The sequence below is a fragment of the Camellia sinensis genome, chromosome 5, assembly GCF_055761805.1.
Source record: "Camellia sinensis isolate YWXY chromosome 5, ASM5576180v1, whole genome shotgun sequence".
In the NCBI taxonomy this organism is placed as follows: domain Eukaryota; kingdom Viridiplantae; phylum Streptophyta; class Magnoliopsida; order Ericales; family Theaceae; genus Camellia; species Camellia sinensis.
In genome coordinates this window covers 13,714,047-13,733,035 of record NC_138965.1, presented here as the reverse complement: position 1 = coordinate 13,733,035, position 18,989 = coordinate 13,714,047, and the positions used below count along the sequence as shown (strand labels likewise).

At 33.2% G+C, this 18,989-nt stretch overlaps 1 protein-coding gene and 1 pseudogene across 2 annotated transcripts; one reads left to right on the top strand and one right to left on the bottom strand.

Annotated features, from left to right (window-relative positions):
* The first annotated feature begins 6,342 nt into the window (after nt 1–6,342).
* On the top strand, nt 6,343–15,902 carry LOC114318072 (putative amidase At4g34880; annotated as a pseudogene). The gene is made up of 5 exons (XR_014329143.1): nt 6,343–6,885; nt 7,709–7,923; nt 14,174–14,416; nt 14,519–14,717; nt 15,332–15,902. The product of XR_014329143.1 is annotated as a putative amidase At4g34880 (transcript).
* LOC145790437 (uncharacterized) lies at nt 10,059–11,894 on the bottom strand. Its single transcript, XM_082868267.1, has 2 exons — nt 11,443–11,894; nt 10,059–11,335 (listed from the first exon to the last, which is right to left on the bottom strand). The coding sequence occupies exons 1-2, from the start codon at nt 11,849–11,851 to the stop codon at nt 11,301–11,303; spliced, it is 444 nt and encodes a 147-aa protein (XP_082724393.1). The 5' UTR covers nt 11,852–11,894; the 3' UTR covers nt 10,059–11,300.
* Nucleotides 15,903–18,989: the final 3,087 nt, after the last annotated feature.

Below are 18,989 nucleotides of genomic sequence, written 5' to 3'. Positions count from 1 at the left end.
CTGTTTGTGTAAGCCAAGATAATAGACTACACATAGTGTATTTGTAAACACAGTTTGGTTCTTACGATTGTGTTCATTTTAGCCCTGAACAATATCTGGTAATTCGTGAGTGCTCTAGAGAATTTAGCCTTCTCAATTCTCACAGAACCAACCCAGTTCACACTCATATAGGTGACTTCTTATTAAGAGTATCCTGCTATACCCCACTTGGATGTCCAAGTTATAAGAATCATTAAAAGCAAAGCTTATCCTACTAACGCTGTAGGTATCACTCTTCTAATCATAGAAATGGGTAGGAGTAAACCTCCTTAGTGATACAAGAAGTCATCCATAATTCGGTTATCCCTTTGAACCAAGATCTTGGGATCTCCGGTCAACTAGGTTGGGTTGCTATTATGGCGACTTTTAAGTAATAGGCTTTAATCCCATTCCCCTCAATAAACGGTACCCTTGTTCTCTGGCTAGCCCTTTAGTCAATGGATCCGCAATATTTTCCTTTGACTTTACATATTCTATGGAAATTATTCCATGTGAGAGCAAATGCCGAACGGTAAGTGGAGAAGTTTTCCATAAAAAGTTGTTCTCCACTTTCCACCACTTTGTAGGTTGTGAACATCTTCTTATCTGCACAGATATGACGGGTTGCTCCAGTATCCACCCACCACTCCTTAGGATTGGCCACCAAATTTGCTTTAGAGACTACTGCAACAAGATTGATGTCTGCCACTCCATCGAAAAGATAAAAATCATTGGCTATGTTGGCTTGTGCTGGCTTTTTTGCTTGAACTCCTTCCGTCCTTGTGAATGTGACAATATTTAGCACGATGTCTATCTTTGCCGCACACAAAACATTTGCTTTTGAACCTCTTGTTGAACTCGTTGTTGATTCCTTTGTTGATCTTACTAGTGGATCCTTGTTTGGGACCATTGCCATCATGCTTTCGCTTTTTGTTGTTGAACTTTGACCCTTGTCCATGTTCCACAACATTTTCTTTAGCCTACATGACGTAGTTTCCTGACTTCTTGTCGGAATCATAGTTGTCCTCCTCAATCCGAAGCTGTACTATCAGTTCTTCTAATTTCATCTCCTTGCGCTTATGCTTCAGATAATTCTTAATTCTTTCTAGGATGGTGTCAATTTTTCAATGATTGCCGCTACTTGGAAAGATTCATTGAGAACCATCCATTTCGCATGTATGTCATGGAGAATTAGTTGGAGATCTTAAACCTGGCTAATAATCGCCTTGGAATCCATCATTTTAAAATTCAAAAAACAGCCGACAACAAATTTCTTTGTATCAGCATCCTCTGTCTTATACTTATGATCCAGAGATTTCTACAGTTCTTTATCATTGCTTTTGACACTCTGCGTATTGTACAGTGTATTGTCCAACCCACTAAGGATATAATTCCAACACAGAAAATTACCATGTTTCCATGCATTGAATGTGGCAACCACTTGTAGGTCAGTTTCTCTCTCATTCAGTGTCGGTGCTTTTTCATGAGTGAAGCGAGCCAAATTCTATGTGGTAAGATAAAACATCATTTTTTGTTGCCATTTTTTAAAATCATTTCTATTGAATTTTTCTGACTTCTCCCCATGATTTACCGGTATTGCCAGAGTCATTATTGGCACAACAGGTGTAGAGGTCGGAGTAATAACAGTCTTAGTACTATTTATTTCAGTTGTCATAATTCTAACGAAATAATAATACACCAATCACAAATTTGTACAGAAAAGAATTTACACATAAAGTATACAGAATAATATTTTGTAACAAAATTCTAATGATAAACGATATATTACTACCATGTTATCAAAGAAATCATTAAACAATATACTACTACTATTTAAGAAATTAAACAGTATATGACTACTATTTAATTTCCTGAAACAAAATATTCATCTGCCTAACACAGAAATAAATAAAAACGGAAATCTACTTTAAGATTGGTATACCCATAGTGGTGTGTGTGTGTAAATTAAATGTATAATTAAAATAAACAACAAAATAAAATAATTCAGAAAATAATTATGTAAATTAAATTCTGAATTAAATGCTTATAGAAATTAAAGTCGAGGTTTGTGTTGGACACAATCTCTTTAAAGTAGATTTCACTTCGCTTCGGTGTTTCGAGTTTTAAGGGCATCTACTTCTCAGGATGCAACGATTACTACTTGATTTGTAGCACTACAAAATCAAATCTTGCGAACCAAATTATGCTGTAACTCTTTCTCTTTCTTTTCCTAAAAATAAATGTAGAAACAGATGTTGGAGCGCAGGAGGACGAATTGAAGAAGAAAGGAAAGAAGTTCGGAAATTTTTTTGATACAAATGAATGAAGGAATGGCAGGGTAGGAAAATTGGTGGCTATTCGACTGGGTGCCAACAGATACGCAACTGTTCAGACAGATTCAAAATAGAAAAAAAAAAAAAAAAAACCTATTTGGATAGATACAGACTTGTCCGATTCAAATGAACCTGTTTTGAACCCTTTGAACCTGTTCGGGTGGGTATGAACCTATTAGGGATCAGTTTGGGTGAAGGAAAAATCTGCACTATTTTATTTTGAATTTTGAAACCAAAATTAAAAAAAAAATTACAAATGTTTTTGACTCAAAAAGAAAAGTATTGGGCCAGACAAGCCCAACCTCACATCACGCACCCGCATGTGGTTTTTGATTTGGGTCCAATGAGTCTAGTCCACTTTACCCATAACCTCACCCTTCCACAAACTTGGGTACCTCTTGGGGCCCAAAGTATTCCAAGCTAGAGTATATAAACCCACACAAATCCATAAGTCTTTCCAATGTGGGACAAGCACATTTCGCAAATGTGCAGTAAACCCACCTAAAGCTATTTCCACGAATCCGAAAACGCGTGTTGAATTCTCATTCATCCGGAAATAATTTTGAGCAACCAAATATGCAATTTTATTCACTACGCGACATTAAATATGAACCCAATGAAAAGCATTAAAAATAACACTTGGGTCCCACCTTTAATTAATGCTCAAAATTAGCAAAAAATAAGAAATTTTCAAAACCATTTGCCAACATCACCTTCATTTCCAATGCAATTATCACCTTGAACACCATTATCATTTTACTATTGACTACCACCATCATGGTTGCCTCTCCAATTATCACCATCACTATCCTAGCTACCACAACAGTCCACCTCTACCACAATTGGCATAGCTACTCTAGCCACTATCATCACTAATTTTTATATAACCCTTTACAAGATCTTGTGAATCCCTCGTCCAAATCAATTCGAAAATGATAAAATTGAACCATAGTACATAGTCCATTTTGGTTTCTCAATCAATTAAATCAGGAAAAATGATCGGTAGCTCGAAAAAAAATGAAGGAAAAAAAATCCATAAGTCTTTTCAATAAAATCCAGATGTTGATGATGTTGATATGGATTGAAGATGAAGGAAAAAAAAAAAATTTGTTGATGAAGATGTTGATGATGGTGATCTGGGTCTGCAGAACCAGATCTTGTTGTTGATGTTGATGAACAAAAAAAAATTTGTCCAGAAGAAAATTTGTTGATGTTGATCAACAAATTATTATTATTTTTTTTTGTTGATATTGATGAACCTAGCAGCCAAACCCAACTCCTCCTCCTTCTTCTTCTTCTTCAGAAAAAACGCGGAAAAAAAAAAGACACCAAAACAACATCGTTTTTGTGTTGAGCCACACTCTCTCGAGCTACGAATCAGAACTGTAAAATTAGAATCGAAATTGAAAGGTTCAATTCGATACTAAACTTTCCCTCAAGTTCGATCAAAAAAAACTATTTATACCCAGTGACGGCGCCAAGAAACTAAATTAGAAAGTACACTTCTTGATTACAATTTTAATTTTTTTTTTTCAAACTAACAATAAGAAGATAATAATAATTTTTGAATTAATATTTAGTACAAAAACTTAAATAAATTATTACAAAAATATTTCACATAAAATTTTATAATTAAGTTCGACTAAAATCGAAAAAAAAGTATTGCGTGTAACTAGTGTATCATAAACAATGTAAAAACAACCATATATTTAGTCTTAAAATAAATTATATAATGGTAAGATAAATCAATTTTTTACAAAAATTGAGTACAAATTTCATGCAATAGTGATATCACGTCATTATTGGTATATATATCACCAACCAATAATAAAACAACATATGAAGGGTGAATTTTACATGCAAATATAACTAATACTCTTATTAATTTTTACATATATATAGTGAGATTAACTATATTTACATATCAATAATGATAGATATTACCTTTATATTGAGATTTTTTCATAAAATTTTCATATATAAAAATATAATTTGTTGTAGTCACTTCATTTTTAGTAAAACAATCACTATTGTTATCATAAATTTAAAAATGCCATTGACATTTTATTCTAAGTATTATTTTTGTTTAAAATTTTATTTACATACATATGTAAAAAAATAAAAAATAAAAAATCCAAGAGACACGTGGCACCCCTAGATCTCATGTGACTCCTCTACTGTTTACACCTTTTTTGATGATCATTCTTTTAAGAAATTGTCAAATAGTTTACAAAGCATGTGCCATTTCCCTAGTGACATTAAATGCACCAATCATGTTCATCAATTGGATATTGATTTTATGCGAAATTAATTAGTGTATTTGGTTTGAGTTTTTTGAATTAAGTTTTTTGAAAATTAAATTTTTTGGTTTTTATGTTATTTTGTTTTTAGTGAATATTTTTAAAATTTTAATTTTTTTTTTTACTTTTTTAGATGCATCTTACGCAGATGTATCTAAAAAGTAAAAAAATTTTAAAAAAATATTTTAAAAAATTAATAAATACATAAAAATATAAAAAATGTACAGAATTCTCGTATTTTTTTTTTATATTTTTGGTATTTAGTGAATTTTTGAAAGGTTTTTTTCACAAATTTTTTACTTTTTAGGTATATTTATGTTAGGTATGTCTAAAAAATTAAAAAAATATATTTAAAATATTAAAAAAATTCAGTAAAAACAAAAAAGATATGAAAAACAAGAAAGTAGAGTTTTTTGAAAAATGTTTTTAGAAAGATAAAACCATGCAAAGTGTAGTTTTTGAAAAATAATTAAACATTAGTGAAAAAATTTATAATATTAATTATTAATATTTATATTCTTTCTTACCCTTTTATAATTATTTCTCACTGACATCACTAAAATATAATTTCTCCTTAATTTTATCATCACTTCCTCCGTCACGTTTTTCACAATCCAGGCATGTTCAACATATGCAACTATTTGCATTTATAAAAACTTTACTCAAGTTTAGATTGTGAGTAGCTCAATTAAAATTGTTAGTTGGAAATATTAAAAAATCAAATTTTAAAATATTTTTAAATATTTATACATTTTCCTTGTAAATGGTAAGGGCATCATGAATAACATGACCATTGCATCTCTCTAGAGGTGATTCAACCATAGATAAGTTGTATCATTTGTAATTTTAATTATCATAATTCTAAAAAAATAAATTATAATCAAACATTGCACAAAGACATAGGGGTTGTTTGGGAAGTGCAAAATCAATATATTTTTAATTTTTTATGAAAAAATGTGAAATATGAATTGTGTTTGAAGTGATGTTATAGAAAGGTGATGTGACTTAAATAAAAAGTAATATGACCTAAATAAGATAATTGTGACTCAAATAAGATAATGTGCTAAAATAGTATGTACTATTTTAGTACATGCCAAACAACTATATAATAAAAAAATTTTCTTAAATTATAATCAAAGTAAAAATAAATCATAACTCATAATACAATAAATCATAAATCATAACTAAAGACACAGGTACATACGGTATACATAATTTCTCATATCTAAAGATATCAGAAGGGAAATGCTTGGTTCACCAAAATAGAAGTAGCCTCATTATGCTCGAATGAAGTAAGTGGCAAGACAATTAGCGTGACCTTTGTCCATCGCGACGGTCACTTTGTCATCTAATATGTCAACGAGAAAAATGTTTGGGACCTCTTTTTAGGAGATTTTCACTATCCTCACAGTGATGTGGATTAATAATGTATTTATATTTGTATTTTTTTTTTCTTTGTTACAGAGACCAATCACAAATAAGTGAGAGTTGTGAGGATGATGTTTTATGAAAGTCTAAATCATTACTCCATGTCAACCGGCATCTCTCAATCAAATGACATATACAAATTCAGACAATTCAGAGGAGAGCAAATTCAGTGGAGGTAACATTGAAGATACACAAATGAATTGTGACAGAGCCCTCTAGAGTCTACTGAACAGTCTTTCCTGGAAACTTCCATTCATATTCATATTCATATTCATATTCATATTATACCCATCCACAACACATTCCTAATTTTCCTGTATATCGTCTTCTTAGGATTAGTCATGAGCAGCACTGAATTCCCAATCAAAGAAGCCAGCGTTCATGAAATCCAGATCGCTTTCCAGCAAAACAAACTCACCTCTCGACAACTCGTCGAGTTCTACCTTACCCAAATTGAATCACTCAACCCACTTCTCAGATCAGTCATTGAAGTAAACCCAGAAGCTCTTTTCCTCGCAGAGGAGGCCGATCGAGAGCGAAACACCAAGTCACCCATTTCACAGTCGTCTTTGTTGCACGGTATTCCCATTCTTTTGAAGGACAACATTGCAACCAAAGGCAAGCTCAATACCACAGCTGGGTCGGATGCGCTGCTGGGTTCGGTGGTGGCTCGGGACGCAGGAGTGGTGGCGAAGCTGAGGAAAGCGGGTGCGATCGTATTGGGGAAGGCGAGCATGACTGAGTGGGCTGCCTTCAGGTCGAAGCAGCAGCCTAATGGGTGGTGCACTAGAGCTGGCCAAGTTGTAGTTAGTAATTTTGCCAATTTGTGTTCTCTCTCTAAGTCCCAATTAGTCTCCAGCTACATGTAATCCCCTTTACGGTAGACAAATTGGTAAGTTTTAAAATGTGTTAGTTTGTTTCTTTTAAAATGATTTCAAGTAAGTTTTAATGAGCTGATCATTAGGTGAGTTAGAGTTGCTTGATTTTTTATAATGCATATGTAAGCCTTGTTTGGAAAGTTGACTATTTGTCTTTTTAGTTATTTTAGTCTGGTTAAAATAGTTGTGTTTGGAAAGTTAGTTGGCTCTATTTTTTTTTTAAAGTTGATTTGATAGTTGTGAGAGAAAAAGTAAAATGAATATGAATTGGATATGATATTTTGTTTTATTGACTATTTTAACCTATTTTGTTTTGCAGTGGACTATTTTAGCCCAACCTCTTCCCAAACACCCCCATAATAGGATCAAGTTGAATAGTAAATTGTTCACATTTGGCTTGAAAACTTATAGAGTTTTAAAATGTGTTCAAATTTGATATGTTTAGTTAGCGAGTCAATTTGAAATGAGTTTTTAATAAGCCAAGTACAAGTTGAGTTTGAGGAATTTGATTTGTTTTACAGTCCTATCTTATAATTAATGGGTATAGCATAGGTCGGATAGGGGGCACCAAGGAGGTCAAACGCTTCATGAGATTCAAACTCATGATCTATGCTTTCTAAGGCCCATTTTTGTGTATTGATATCTTGAGAGTAGTTCTGCCAACACTTACCAAATATAAGATGTATTGAAGATCATTGAGATGGAAGGGCAAACTATTGAATTGTGATATGATGATTGTGGATTGATGTAGAATCCATATGTGAAATCTGCAGACCCAGGTGGATCAAGCACAGGATCAGCAGTGTCAGTAGCAACAAATATGGTTATACTATCACTTGGTACAGAGACGTTTGGGTCCATCTTATGTCCATCCAGTTTTAACTCGGTTGTTGGGATCAAACCCACAGTAGGCCTCACCAGCCGAGGCGGGGTCGTCCCAATCTCACCTAGGCAAGACACAATCGGGTATGTGATGCTTCGCAATATGCAGTGTTGCTAGTATTTCATTGTGTGTACTTTTTGAGAATTTTTGTGTGTTCGTAGATTGAAACCCAAATTGTAACTTCTACTATGTTGGACATGGCCCCTGTAATTTGTTTTGTTAAGACATTTCCTGTTTATCAATATTCAAAATAATGTGTACACACACTTTTAGAAACAGGAAAAACAGAAACAAAATTATTATTGCGCAAATAGTGTCAAAAAAATAAGCACTCATAATTAACCATACACATCAAGGGTTGCTTAAAACACCCATCCTGATAACATGCTCTTTGTATGTCTTTGGTGGCAATCCCTTTGTGAATGGATCAGCAATCATAAGAGAGGTGCTTAAGTTTTCAATTAACACTTGTTGTTTCTGGACTCTCTCTCTAACAACCAAGTACTTTACTTCCATGTGTTTGGAACCACTGGAGTACTTTCCATTCTTAGAGAAGAAAACTGCTGCGGTATTGTCACAATATATCTTCAGCGGCCTGGCAATTGAGTCAACAACACCAAGTCTTGAGATGAAATTTCACAGCCATAAAGCATGATTTGTAGCCTCAAAGCATGCCACAAACTCAGCCTCCATAGTAGACGAAGCAATAGTGGACTGCTTCACACTCTTCCATGAAATTGCTCCACTAGCTAGTAGAAAAACAAAACCCGATGTAGATTTTCTACTATCAAGGCAACCAGCAAAATCTGAGTCTGAGTATCCGATAACTTCCAACTGTTCTGATCTCCTATAAGTGAGCATATAATCCTTTGTTCCCTGAAGATATCTCATAACTTTCTTTACTGCTTTCCAATGTTCCATTCCAGGATTACTTTGGAATCTTCCCAACATTCCAACTGCAAAACTAATATCTGGCCTGGTACATGTATGGGCATACATCAAGCTCCCTACAGCTGATGCATATGGAATGTCCTTCATTTGTTTTCTTTCCAAGTCATTCCTTGGACACTGTTTTTCACTTAATTTATCACCCTTCATGATGGGTGCATCACCGGCTGAACAAAACTGCATATTGAATCTCTCCAAAACACGATCAATATATCCTTTTTGAGATAGTCCTAGCAATCCTCGAGATCGATCCCTAAAGATCTCTATGCCAATAACATAGTTTGCCTCACCCATATCGACCATTTTAAAGTTCTTGGAGAGATATTCCTTGGTTTTATGCAATGAGCCAAGGTCATTACTAGCTAACAAAATGTCATCCACATATAGCACCAACATAATGAACTTGCTCCCACTAACCTTCAGATATATGCACTGATCAACTGCATTTTCCTTAAATCCGAAAGAGGTAATGGTATCATTAAACCTTAAATACCATTGCCTAGAAGCTTATTTAAGGCCATATATGGATTTTTTTAATTTGCAAGCTAAATGTTCTTTACCTTTCTTTGCAAATCCTTCGGGCTGCTCCATATAAATTTCTTCATCCAAATTCCCATTTAAAAAAGCAGTTTTCACATCCATTTGATGCAACTCTAAGTCATAATGAGCTACCAATGCTAGGATGATTCTAAGCAAGTCCTTCTTAGATACTGGAGAGAAGGTCTCTGTATAGTCTATGCCTTCTTTTTGAGTAAAACCTTTGGCAACAAGTCTGGCTTTAAATCATTCGATATTGCCTTTTGCGTCACATTTGGTCTTGAAGACCCATTTACACCCAACCTTTTTGCAGTTATTAGGCAATTCGACGAGATTCCAAACACTATTCTGTTCCATGGATTTTAACTCTTCATTTATAGCATTGACCCATTTAGAAGAATCATCACTATTCATGGCTTGTGAAAATGAGACTGGATCTTTGTTAATCCTAATATCAAAATCAGATTCCTGTAGATACACCATGTAATCATCTGGAATGGCAGGCTTTCTTTCCCTCTGAGATCTTCTCCGAACTGCCGGTTGTGGTGGTTCTACAATATTTTCAATGGTGGTATCTTCATGAAGTGGTGAAACATGAGGTAGTGAAGGATTTTCATCATGTTGTTCGTTTTCCTCAGCCTGTGGAATAGTCTGAGGAACAACAACTTTTCGATAAGGGTCAAATGTTGGCACATATACCCTAATTTCCTCGAAATTCACCACTTGTGTTTTCTCACTCCCACTGATTTCACCATTCTCTAGGAATCTAGCATTACCAGTCTCCACTATCCTCGTACTGTGATTAGGACAATAAAATTTGTACCCTTTAGACTTGTCTGGATAACCAATGAAATATCCAGATATTGTTCTTGAGTCCAACTTTTTCTCTTGTGGGTTGAAGATTCTTGCCTCTGCTGGACAACCCCAAATATGTAAGTGTCTCAAACTAGGTTTCCTACCAGTCCACAACTCAAAAGGAGTTGTTGGGACCGCCTTACTAGGAACCCTATTTAAGATATACATTGCAGTTTTTAAAGCTTCACCCCACATTGAAATAGGTACAATTGAGTAACTTAACATACTCCTAACCATATCTTTAAGTGTACAATTACGCCTTTCAGCAACTCCATTCTGCTGTGGCGTACCAGGCATTGTATATTGAGCACAAATGCCTTTCTTTTCTAAGAATTTGGCAAATGGGCCAGGATTTTGGCTTGACTCATCATATTTACCATAATATTCACCACCCCTGTCTGATCTCACTATTTTAACCTTTCTATCTAATTGTCTCTCGACTTCAGTTATGTACACCTCAAGGATGTCAACAGCCTGAGACTTTTCATGAATTAGATACACATATCCATAACGTGAGAAGTCATCTATAAATGTGATAAAATATTTTTCACCACTAAGACATGGGATGTTGAGTGGCCCGCAAATATCTGTATGAATTATCTCAAGAAGCTCATTACTTCTTGTGGCACCTTTCTTGGTGTGTTTGGTTTGCTTTCCTTTAATGCAATCCACACATATCTGAAAATCAGTGAAGTCTAGGTTTTCCAAAATCCTATTCTTCACCAATTTTTCAATTCTATTTTTGGAGATATGCCCCAACCGTCTATGCCACAAGATCGATGATTTTTCATTAATTAGACCACGTTTTAAACCAATATTCGAATGCAGAGTTACTAATGATTGTGCAAACTCATGATTTAAGGTAATTTTATATAAACCATCACATAAATTACCAGAACCAATCACTTTTGAATTAAACATTAAATTGAGTTTTCCACAATTAAATAAAATTGAATATCCAACACGATCCAATTTGGATAACGAAACTAAATTCCTAGAAATTGAAGGAACATAAAAAGTGTCTTCTAGATCCATCTGATGACCCGTCTCTAAGATCAGTCGATAGGTTCCTACAGCTACGACTTCAGCTTTGAGACGGTTCCCCATATAGACAAATCTTTCACTTTCCTTCGGTTTCCTGGTTGAGAGGTATCCCTGCATGTCATTTGTAATGTGGTTCGTGGCCCCAGAGTCAATCCACCACGTATTAGAAGGTACTTCAGCAAGATTTGATTCATAACAAACAAAAGAAAATTTCTTACCTTTCTTTTCGAACCAAGCCTTTCGCTTGCTGCAGTCTTTCTTCACATGTCCCTTCTTGCCACAAAAGTAGCACTTGATAGTGAAACCATTCTTAGCCTGATTTTCTTCCCCAGGTTCATTCTTTTTCTTTGGTGGATTTTTCTTTGATTTTACAAACTTACCCTTCTTTTTCTTTATAGCTCCATGAGTTACAGCCAATGCAGTTTGACGTCCTTCCTCCCTCAACCTCACTTCCTCTTGAACACACATATTAGTCAGCTCATTCAAATTCCACTTATCTTTATTGGTGTTATAGTGAATTTTGAATGCGCTGTATTGTGATGGAAGTGAGTTGAGAATAAACTGCACGAGGAAAGTTTCATCAACTTGCATTCCTAAAGTTTTAAGCTTTGCAGCTTTGTCAGCCATATTGAGGATGTGATCCTGAACTCCTCGGTTGCCATCATATTTCATTGTTTTCAATTCAGCCATAATAGTACCAGCAAGTGACTTGTCAGCAGATCTAAATCAATCTTCAACAACCTTTAAGTATTCCAATGCATTAACAGTTTAAGGTAAGGAGGTCTTGATGTTATTTGCAATGGTCATCTTCATGAACATCAAACTAAGTCTATTGGACTTTTTCCAGGATTTAGAAAGGGCAACTTGTTCTGCAGTACTATATTCATTAATGTCTGCAGGTTTATCTTCAAGCAATGCCATATCGAGGTCCAACACACCCAGTGTAAACTGAACATGTTCATACCATTCCGAAAAATTCGAGCCAGTAAGTAGAGGGATTCCCGATGCAAGAGAGTACAATGAGGTGGGAACTTTTACTGAAATAAGATAGAACAATATACATATTAAAGCTTTAAGAATTATGATGAACTATTGATATCACATAAGTTTTTCCTTGGGCAAAACTTAGGTATATCTATTATCCATTCGTCAAGAATCACTTATGTAGGTCTAAAGTAATTTATGCAATTTTTCAGCTAGTCATGTTACCTTTGGGTATTCAATTCTAATATTTCAAATTACATAAGTTACATTATCCTACCCAGTTCATAATTATTTGAAAGTGACTCTCCTTTGGGCTAGTCTCAATCTCCTAATTATAACTGCAATTGAGAATATTATCGACCTTAATGTTATCCTTTTTAACAATTCTTTTATGTAGTTCTATATTCATAAGTTTTACAAATCTAGGCCACTTTGGAAGCTACTAAATTAGTAAATCCTATGAATACGGAACTAACCAACAATATTCTCTATTCATTAATTTTGAGTTATTTAATTATCATTAATTCAATCACAATTTTAATGAGATCACTATTTTTATGATTTCTAAAATTTCTTTTATGTGATTGCTATTACCAATATAAAAATAATAACTCTAGATGAACATGAATATTTATATATGTATTATAACAATCATGAATATCTAAAATAATGGTTAATAAGAATTACACCTACTATGAATTAACCACTTTAATATTTAATATTCAATGTCATAAAATTATATCATGATATCAATTTTAAATCATGAAAATATTTAACAATAATAGACAATAAGTGTGCATAATTAAACAAAGCAAAAACATAATCCTCTAATGTGATACAATCAAATAAATATATTTATTTAATAGTCCGAACGATTCAGCAAAATTCTAAAATTGCTTTTAATCTATGCACTTTATTATAACGGCAAGCAATACACTCAATTCAATAACATATTATGATGATTATAAAAACTATTATCACTAAAATTGATAATAAATCAAAACATGCATATGAACAGCATATAGAATTACATAAAAGTTTGCACCTAACATATCACAAAACAAAGTGAGTGAGGGAGTCCATGATGTGCATACTTAGTTACGATTTAGAAATTAGGAATGAAATCTTCTTTTACACAACCTTTGACTTTTAACAACACAAAAAGAGTTTCTTTGATGCATAATGAATATGAAAGAGATTAGATGTACCATTCAGATATTGCCTAATAAATATGGCATGCAACTTACAAGGTTGAACATACAGCGTATATTCAAGATAACCAACACATGCCGAGAGTTCAAACCTTATGAACAAAAAAATGTTGTTATGAATAATTATAATTATAATATAATAATAATATTCATAAATATATTATTATTCCAAGGTGTATTGATTCACAAACTAAAGCTCTGATACCACATGTAAGATTTAATAATACATGTAACCATAATAATAATGCGGAATTAAACTTTACAGGATCTTGAATTCAATACAACTCAAGAATAAAACGAATATACATTTGTCAGCCATTGAATTAGAGAAGTTGAGAAAATACCCCTTAGAGTTGAACCTTTAGATTTTGGCTCACCTTCTTCTCTCTGTTTCTCTTAATTAGGATGACTATAAAACTTAAAGTGATGGAAAAATACTCATGATATGAAAGGGGAGTCACCCATCCTTATATAGAGAAGAGAAGAGGGCCAGATAAACTCTATCAGAAGAATTCCTAATCCATCAAGGTTTCCTTCTTATATAGAGGAGAGAAGAGGGCCAGATAAACTCTATCAGAAGAATTCCTAATCCATCAAGGTTTCCTTCTTATCTTAGAAGAGTGATTATATTAAAATTCTATTTACTGAACTTGATCTCAAATATTGGCTTTATCTATTTGTGGAGTCCAAATAAATTAAAACATGTAAAAAATATGTAGGCTATTGGGCCACACTAGAAAAATAAAACTAACAGGCCAATCTGCAGGACAGTATCAGATGCTGTTTATGTGCTTGATGCCATCGTGGGTTTTGATCCTTATGATGCTGTGGCAACTAGAAAAGCTTCAAAGTACATCCCACATGGCGGCTACGTGCAATTTCTCAAGGCTGATGGGCTCAGGTGAAAGAGGTTAGGGATGACAAGCTATTCCTTTTTCAGTTTCCCCAACGACTTGGAAAATTCCCATGCTTTTGAGCTGCATTTCAACACATTAAGGTAATCATTACACCAAGAGTTTTTATTTGCTGCCATTTTCTAGCTTTGGTTAAGGACAATTTTAATCCTGAAACAACACCCCAAAATCTTGTGAAACGTTAGGCAAAGAGGTGCAACTTTGTTACAAGGTCTGGACATACCCAACTTCGATGCCATCATCAACTCCGTGTTCAATGATCAACACATAATGTTGCGGGCTGAGTTCAAGTTGTCTCTAAATGCATATCTGAAAGAGCTACTTACTTCTCCGGTAAGATCATTGGCAGATGCAATAGCCTTCAACAAGAAATTCTCGGTTTTGGTAAGTACTACCATTTCTTTCCAACATTAGCAATTTTTAGCAAATGAATTGATCCTTTGTACTATGAACACTGTTAATTAGGTTAATTTATGCTAAACTGTGATCGAATAAGAAAGAGATACTGGTATAAGATATTAGTCAAATTAACCAGATACATATTCCATTTTCTCTTTTTACAACCTCTTTTCAAGCCTAAGTGTCTAACTTATGTGAACTCACTCTTTAACTAAATATTGTTGAGGAGAAATTGGCATAAGATACTAATTGACTTGACATGTTTTGGGATTTTGTGTATTTGATTTATTTTCACATATGGAGAAATTGGCATAAGATACTAATTCACTTGACATGTTTTGGGTTTTAGTGTATTTGATTTATATTCACTTATTTCTTTTACAAGTGATTAGGTTGGTAGATTAATTTACCACTTACAATTTGCTATAAACAATCCAAATGTTGTTTCAATAAGATTAATCATACACAATTTGGTGGCTCTGCACGAAAAAAATTATGACTGATAGAAATATAAACTCCTTTGTTAGCATGAATTATGTACACAATTGAGAATCACCGTCAGTACAAGATTAATAATACATGGTTTGGTGGCTCTATAGGAAAAAATTGACGAATACGGGCAAGACTTGTTTTTGAAAGCACAGAAAACAAATGGGATTGGTGAATTGGAAAAGAAAGCGCTGGGAAATTTAACGAATGCGTCAGAAAATGGACTCCAGAAGTTGATGAAAGATAATATGTTGGATGCACTGGTGACACCCTTGACATATGATTTCCGACATGTTTCTAGAGTGCTTGCAATTGGGGGCTTCCCAGGAATTAGCGTTCCAGCTGGGTACGATCACGATGGGAGGCCGTTTGGTATTTGTTTTGGAGGATTAAAGGGTTTTGAGCCTAAACTCATTGAAATTGCGTATAGTTTCGAGCAGGCTACAAAGATTAGGAAGCCACCTTCATTTGGACCTTGAACTTTAGTGTGTGCTAATTAGCTGATACATTATTGGTACCAGAAATGGTTCTGGTGAACACCCATTGTTATACTTGCAGGACATGTACAAGTGAATGCCGCACAATATTATAAAGTGCTTTGCCTACAAACAAGAATTGAATAATATAAGATCTGCAGTTTCTACCCTTCAATATAAACTGCCAAAAAAAAGTTTCTTACCAATTCAAGTGTGGCCAGAGCTTAATTTTCCGCGATATGTTTTTATTGGATGTGTCTCGTATTCTGCGGACCTATAAAATTACTGTTTTCTTACATGTATTTGGGTTGGGTTTAGAGTCTGAAATCCATTAGAATTCATTCTATATAGGACTTTATTAATTGTGTGAGACTATTCTATGATTTGCTAGGGTTGGTATAGATATAGGGAAGATGGAAAAATACAGGAGGCACCGAGTGTGAGTGGGGAAACAGGGTTTGCTTCAGGTTCAGTTACCTTTGGGAGGACGGAAATTGTTTTAGGGGTCAGGTACTGATGTTGAATTTTTGGATATTTTTTGTCTCATGATTGTACTCTTTATTGAATATACTGGCTTAATACTACTCAAATCACAATGAGAGACACAGAAGTGGCTAGTAAGAGGACACTTGCGCTATATTTAGTTCGGAGGTTTGAAGAGGAATTTGAAAAGGAAAAAGAAAAATATAGTTGAAATATAAATAAAATATATATATATTTCATCTAGTTTTACATATCTTTTTTCTTTTTATTTTCAAATCTCTCGACCAAACAGAGCACAATTTAAAATATAAATAAAATATTTCATTTACATTTTATCTATATATATTTTTCTTCTTTTTTTAATTCTTACTCAAATCCACCCTTCAAACACAATTTAATCAAAATTTACTACATAACACTTCATCCAACTTCCTTTCCACTGCCTTTTCACCTCCTCACTTCATTTTTGGAATCTAAACGTATTTGTAAGATCTAACAACATGAATAAGTCATGCACATTGCACATGCCGAGATACTCATGAGTCAGGACCATTCATTTACATACATGAACATCTCAAAAGAATGCTGTGTTTGGTTGGGGGTTTTAGGGAGGGATTTGGAAAGAGAAAGGAAAAATGTGTGTGAAACTATGTGAAATATAGGCATGATTTATTCACATTTCACCTATCTTTTCCATTTCCGTTTCCAAATCGCTCTCCAAATCCCCCAACCAAACACAGCATTAGTTACATGCCTGCGCGCACCTCATAAGACTCTTTTATGACATACATCTACGTGAATATGAACCACCCCATTGACATACCACATTTTATGACATTCCACATTTTATTTAGGTAAACTACATTCATTTAAAAAAAAAATAAAATACAATTAGTCTTACACTTATAAAATAATTACACTAATCTTCTTTTATGTATAGTTAAAATAACTGAAACTAATATTAATGGTAGATAGATATTGAAATAAATAAAAATAAATATATATTTTAATAAGAAATATATAATATTATATTTTTTTAATCATAAATTAATAAATTATTGATAAAAAATAACCAAAGTTTATGTAAATTAATCTGGCACATTCATGTTCATTGATAGTGAATCTCATATGAGTGTCATTAATGTTTAATGGTAATAGATGTATTAGATCAAATGTTAAATGAAAAAAACATATATAAAAACATGATAAATTTAACATAATTATTAAAGATATAAATCTTGCGACTGGTAGATAGTGGAGTATTTTTTCCCCTGCCAATTGAGTTATGAAATTTTTTCCCATCCTAGAAAGAAACAACCACTACCAGCCATAAAAGAAATTAGGTGAGTATAATAATCACATGATTAGTGTACTCTTTTGGCCTTGTTTAATTAATAAAATTAATAGTAAAAGGATTAATAATTTCATAAATTAGTATATAATTAGTTATCTAATTTAATTAGTGAGATAACTATTTATTATGCATTTATTTTGTTTTTTTTCTTTCATACTTGAAATTATGATCCCTAACCCCTTTCAATATTAAAAATTCATCAATTTTGTTAGATTAAATATCCGTCATACATGTAATCCGGTTAATAAAATTTGTAATTAAATATGGGATTGTGTCCATGGACTAACAATCTTAATTCTATGTTATAATCTTACCAATCAAACATAACCTTTATTCCAAGATTTTGGCATAAGTGACCCGTGAGCCTTTTAACTCATATTAGTTGTTCATGAGCTTGGTTTAGCTCGTTATATATGTAAATAAATTCGATTTAAATTTTTAGACTCGTCTAATAAACGTGTCAAGTTTATAAACTTGACTTATAAAGCTCGACTCATATATTATTTATTATCTTATTATCAAACAGTATAAAATATTTTATATATGCATATTTAATATAGAATAATAATGAGTTGATTGAGCTTGATTAGCAAGTTAATTTTTTTCATAGTGAGCTAAAGTATGATTAGATAAATGAACCGAATCGAACTCAAACTAAGTTAATTTTCAAGGCCAAACTAGAGTTTGATTTTCAAGCTCGATGAACAAACGAGCTAAACTCAAATTTTACAAAATTTGACTTAACTTGACTCTTTTTACAGCAGAGTGAGTTTGACCAATTGATATTGTCCCATAGAAGACATTCCTTCGCTTATTTTACTTGCCTTGAAGGCCTCTTGATCCTATGCTCCGAAGCAGAGTTAATGGAAAGGGTTAACGTAAAGTTGGAAGTATTGTATTGGTTCACGAAAGTTGGAAGCATTTGAAACAATTTAATATCGCCAAGTTTAAAGTAGTTGAGTGCTTAGACTCAAACCAAAGCTTGAGATTGTGGGTTTTTATGTTGGATCACATTCTGGCAAAGAGGTATACCAAATACCAAGACCTTTGTTAGGAAAAGTTGGCATTCATAACAAGTGGGCACACACCACTCCATGTGGTAGCTTAGAGGTACTCCAACACAACTAAGTGTTTTGCCTAGTAAAAATACACATAAAAATATATATTATATTTAAAAGTATTATATATTTGTTGGTTTTTTTTATTTTCGAGGGTTAATAGTGTAAATTTAAGTGCGCTAGTAAGGATTAATTAGTCTTTACAGAATTTATAATTACCAACCAATTATCAAGCGATTGTGTTGGAATTCTTTCAGCCTCAATGAAGATGACTTTTAATGGTGGCTTGTTTAGGAGAAAATTATGAATAGTAACAAGTAAATATAATTCAGAAATCGAATTTCATTAAGCAAATGAAAACTTACAATTAAGTTACAATGACCTAGCCTCGACGAGG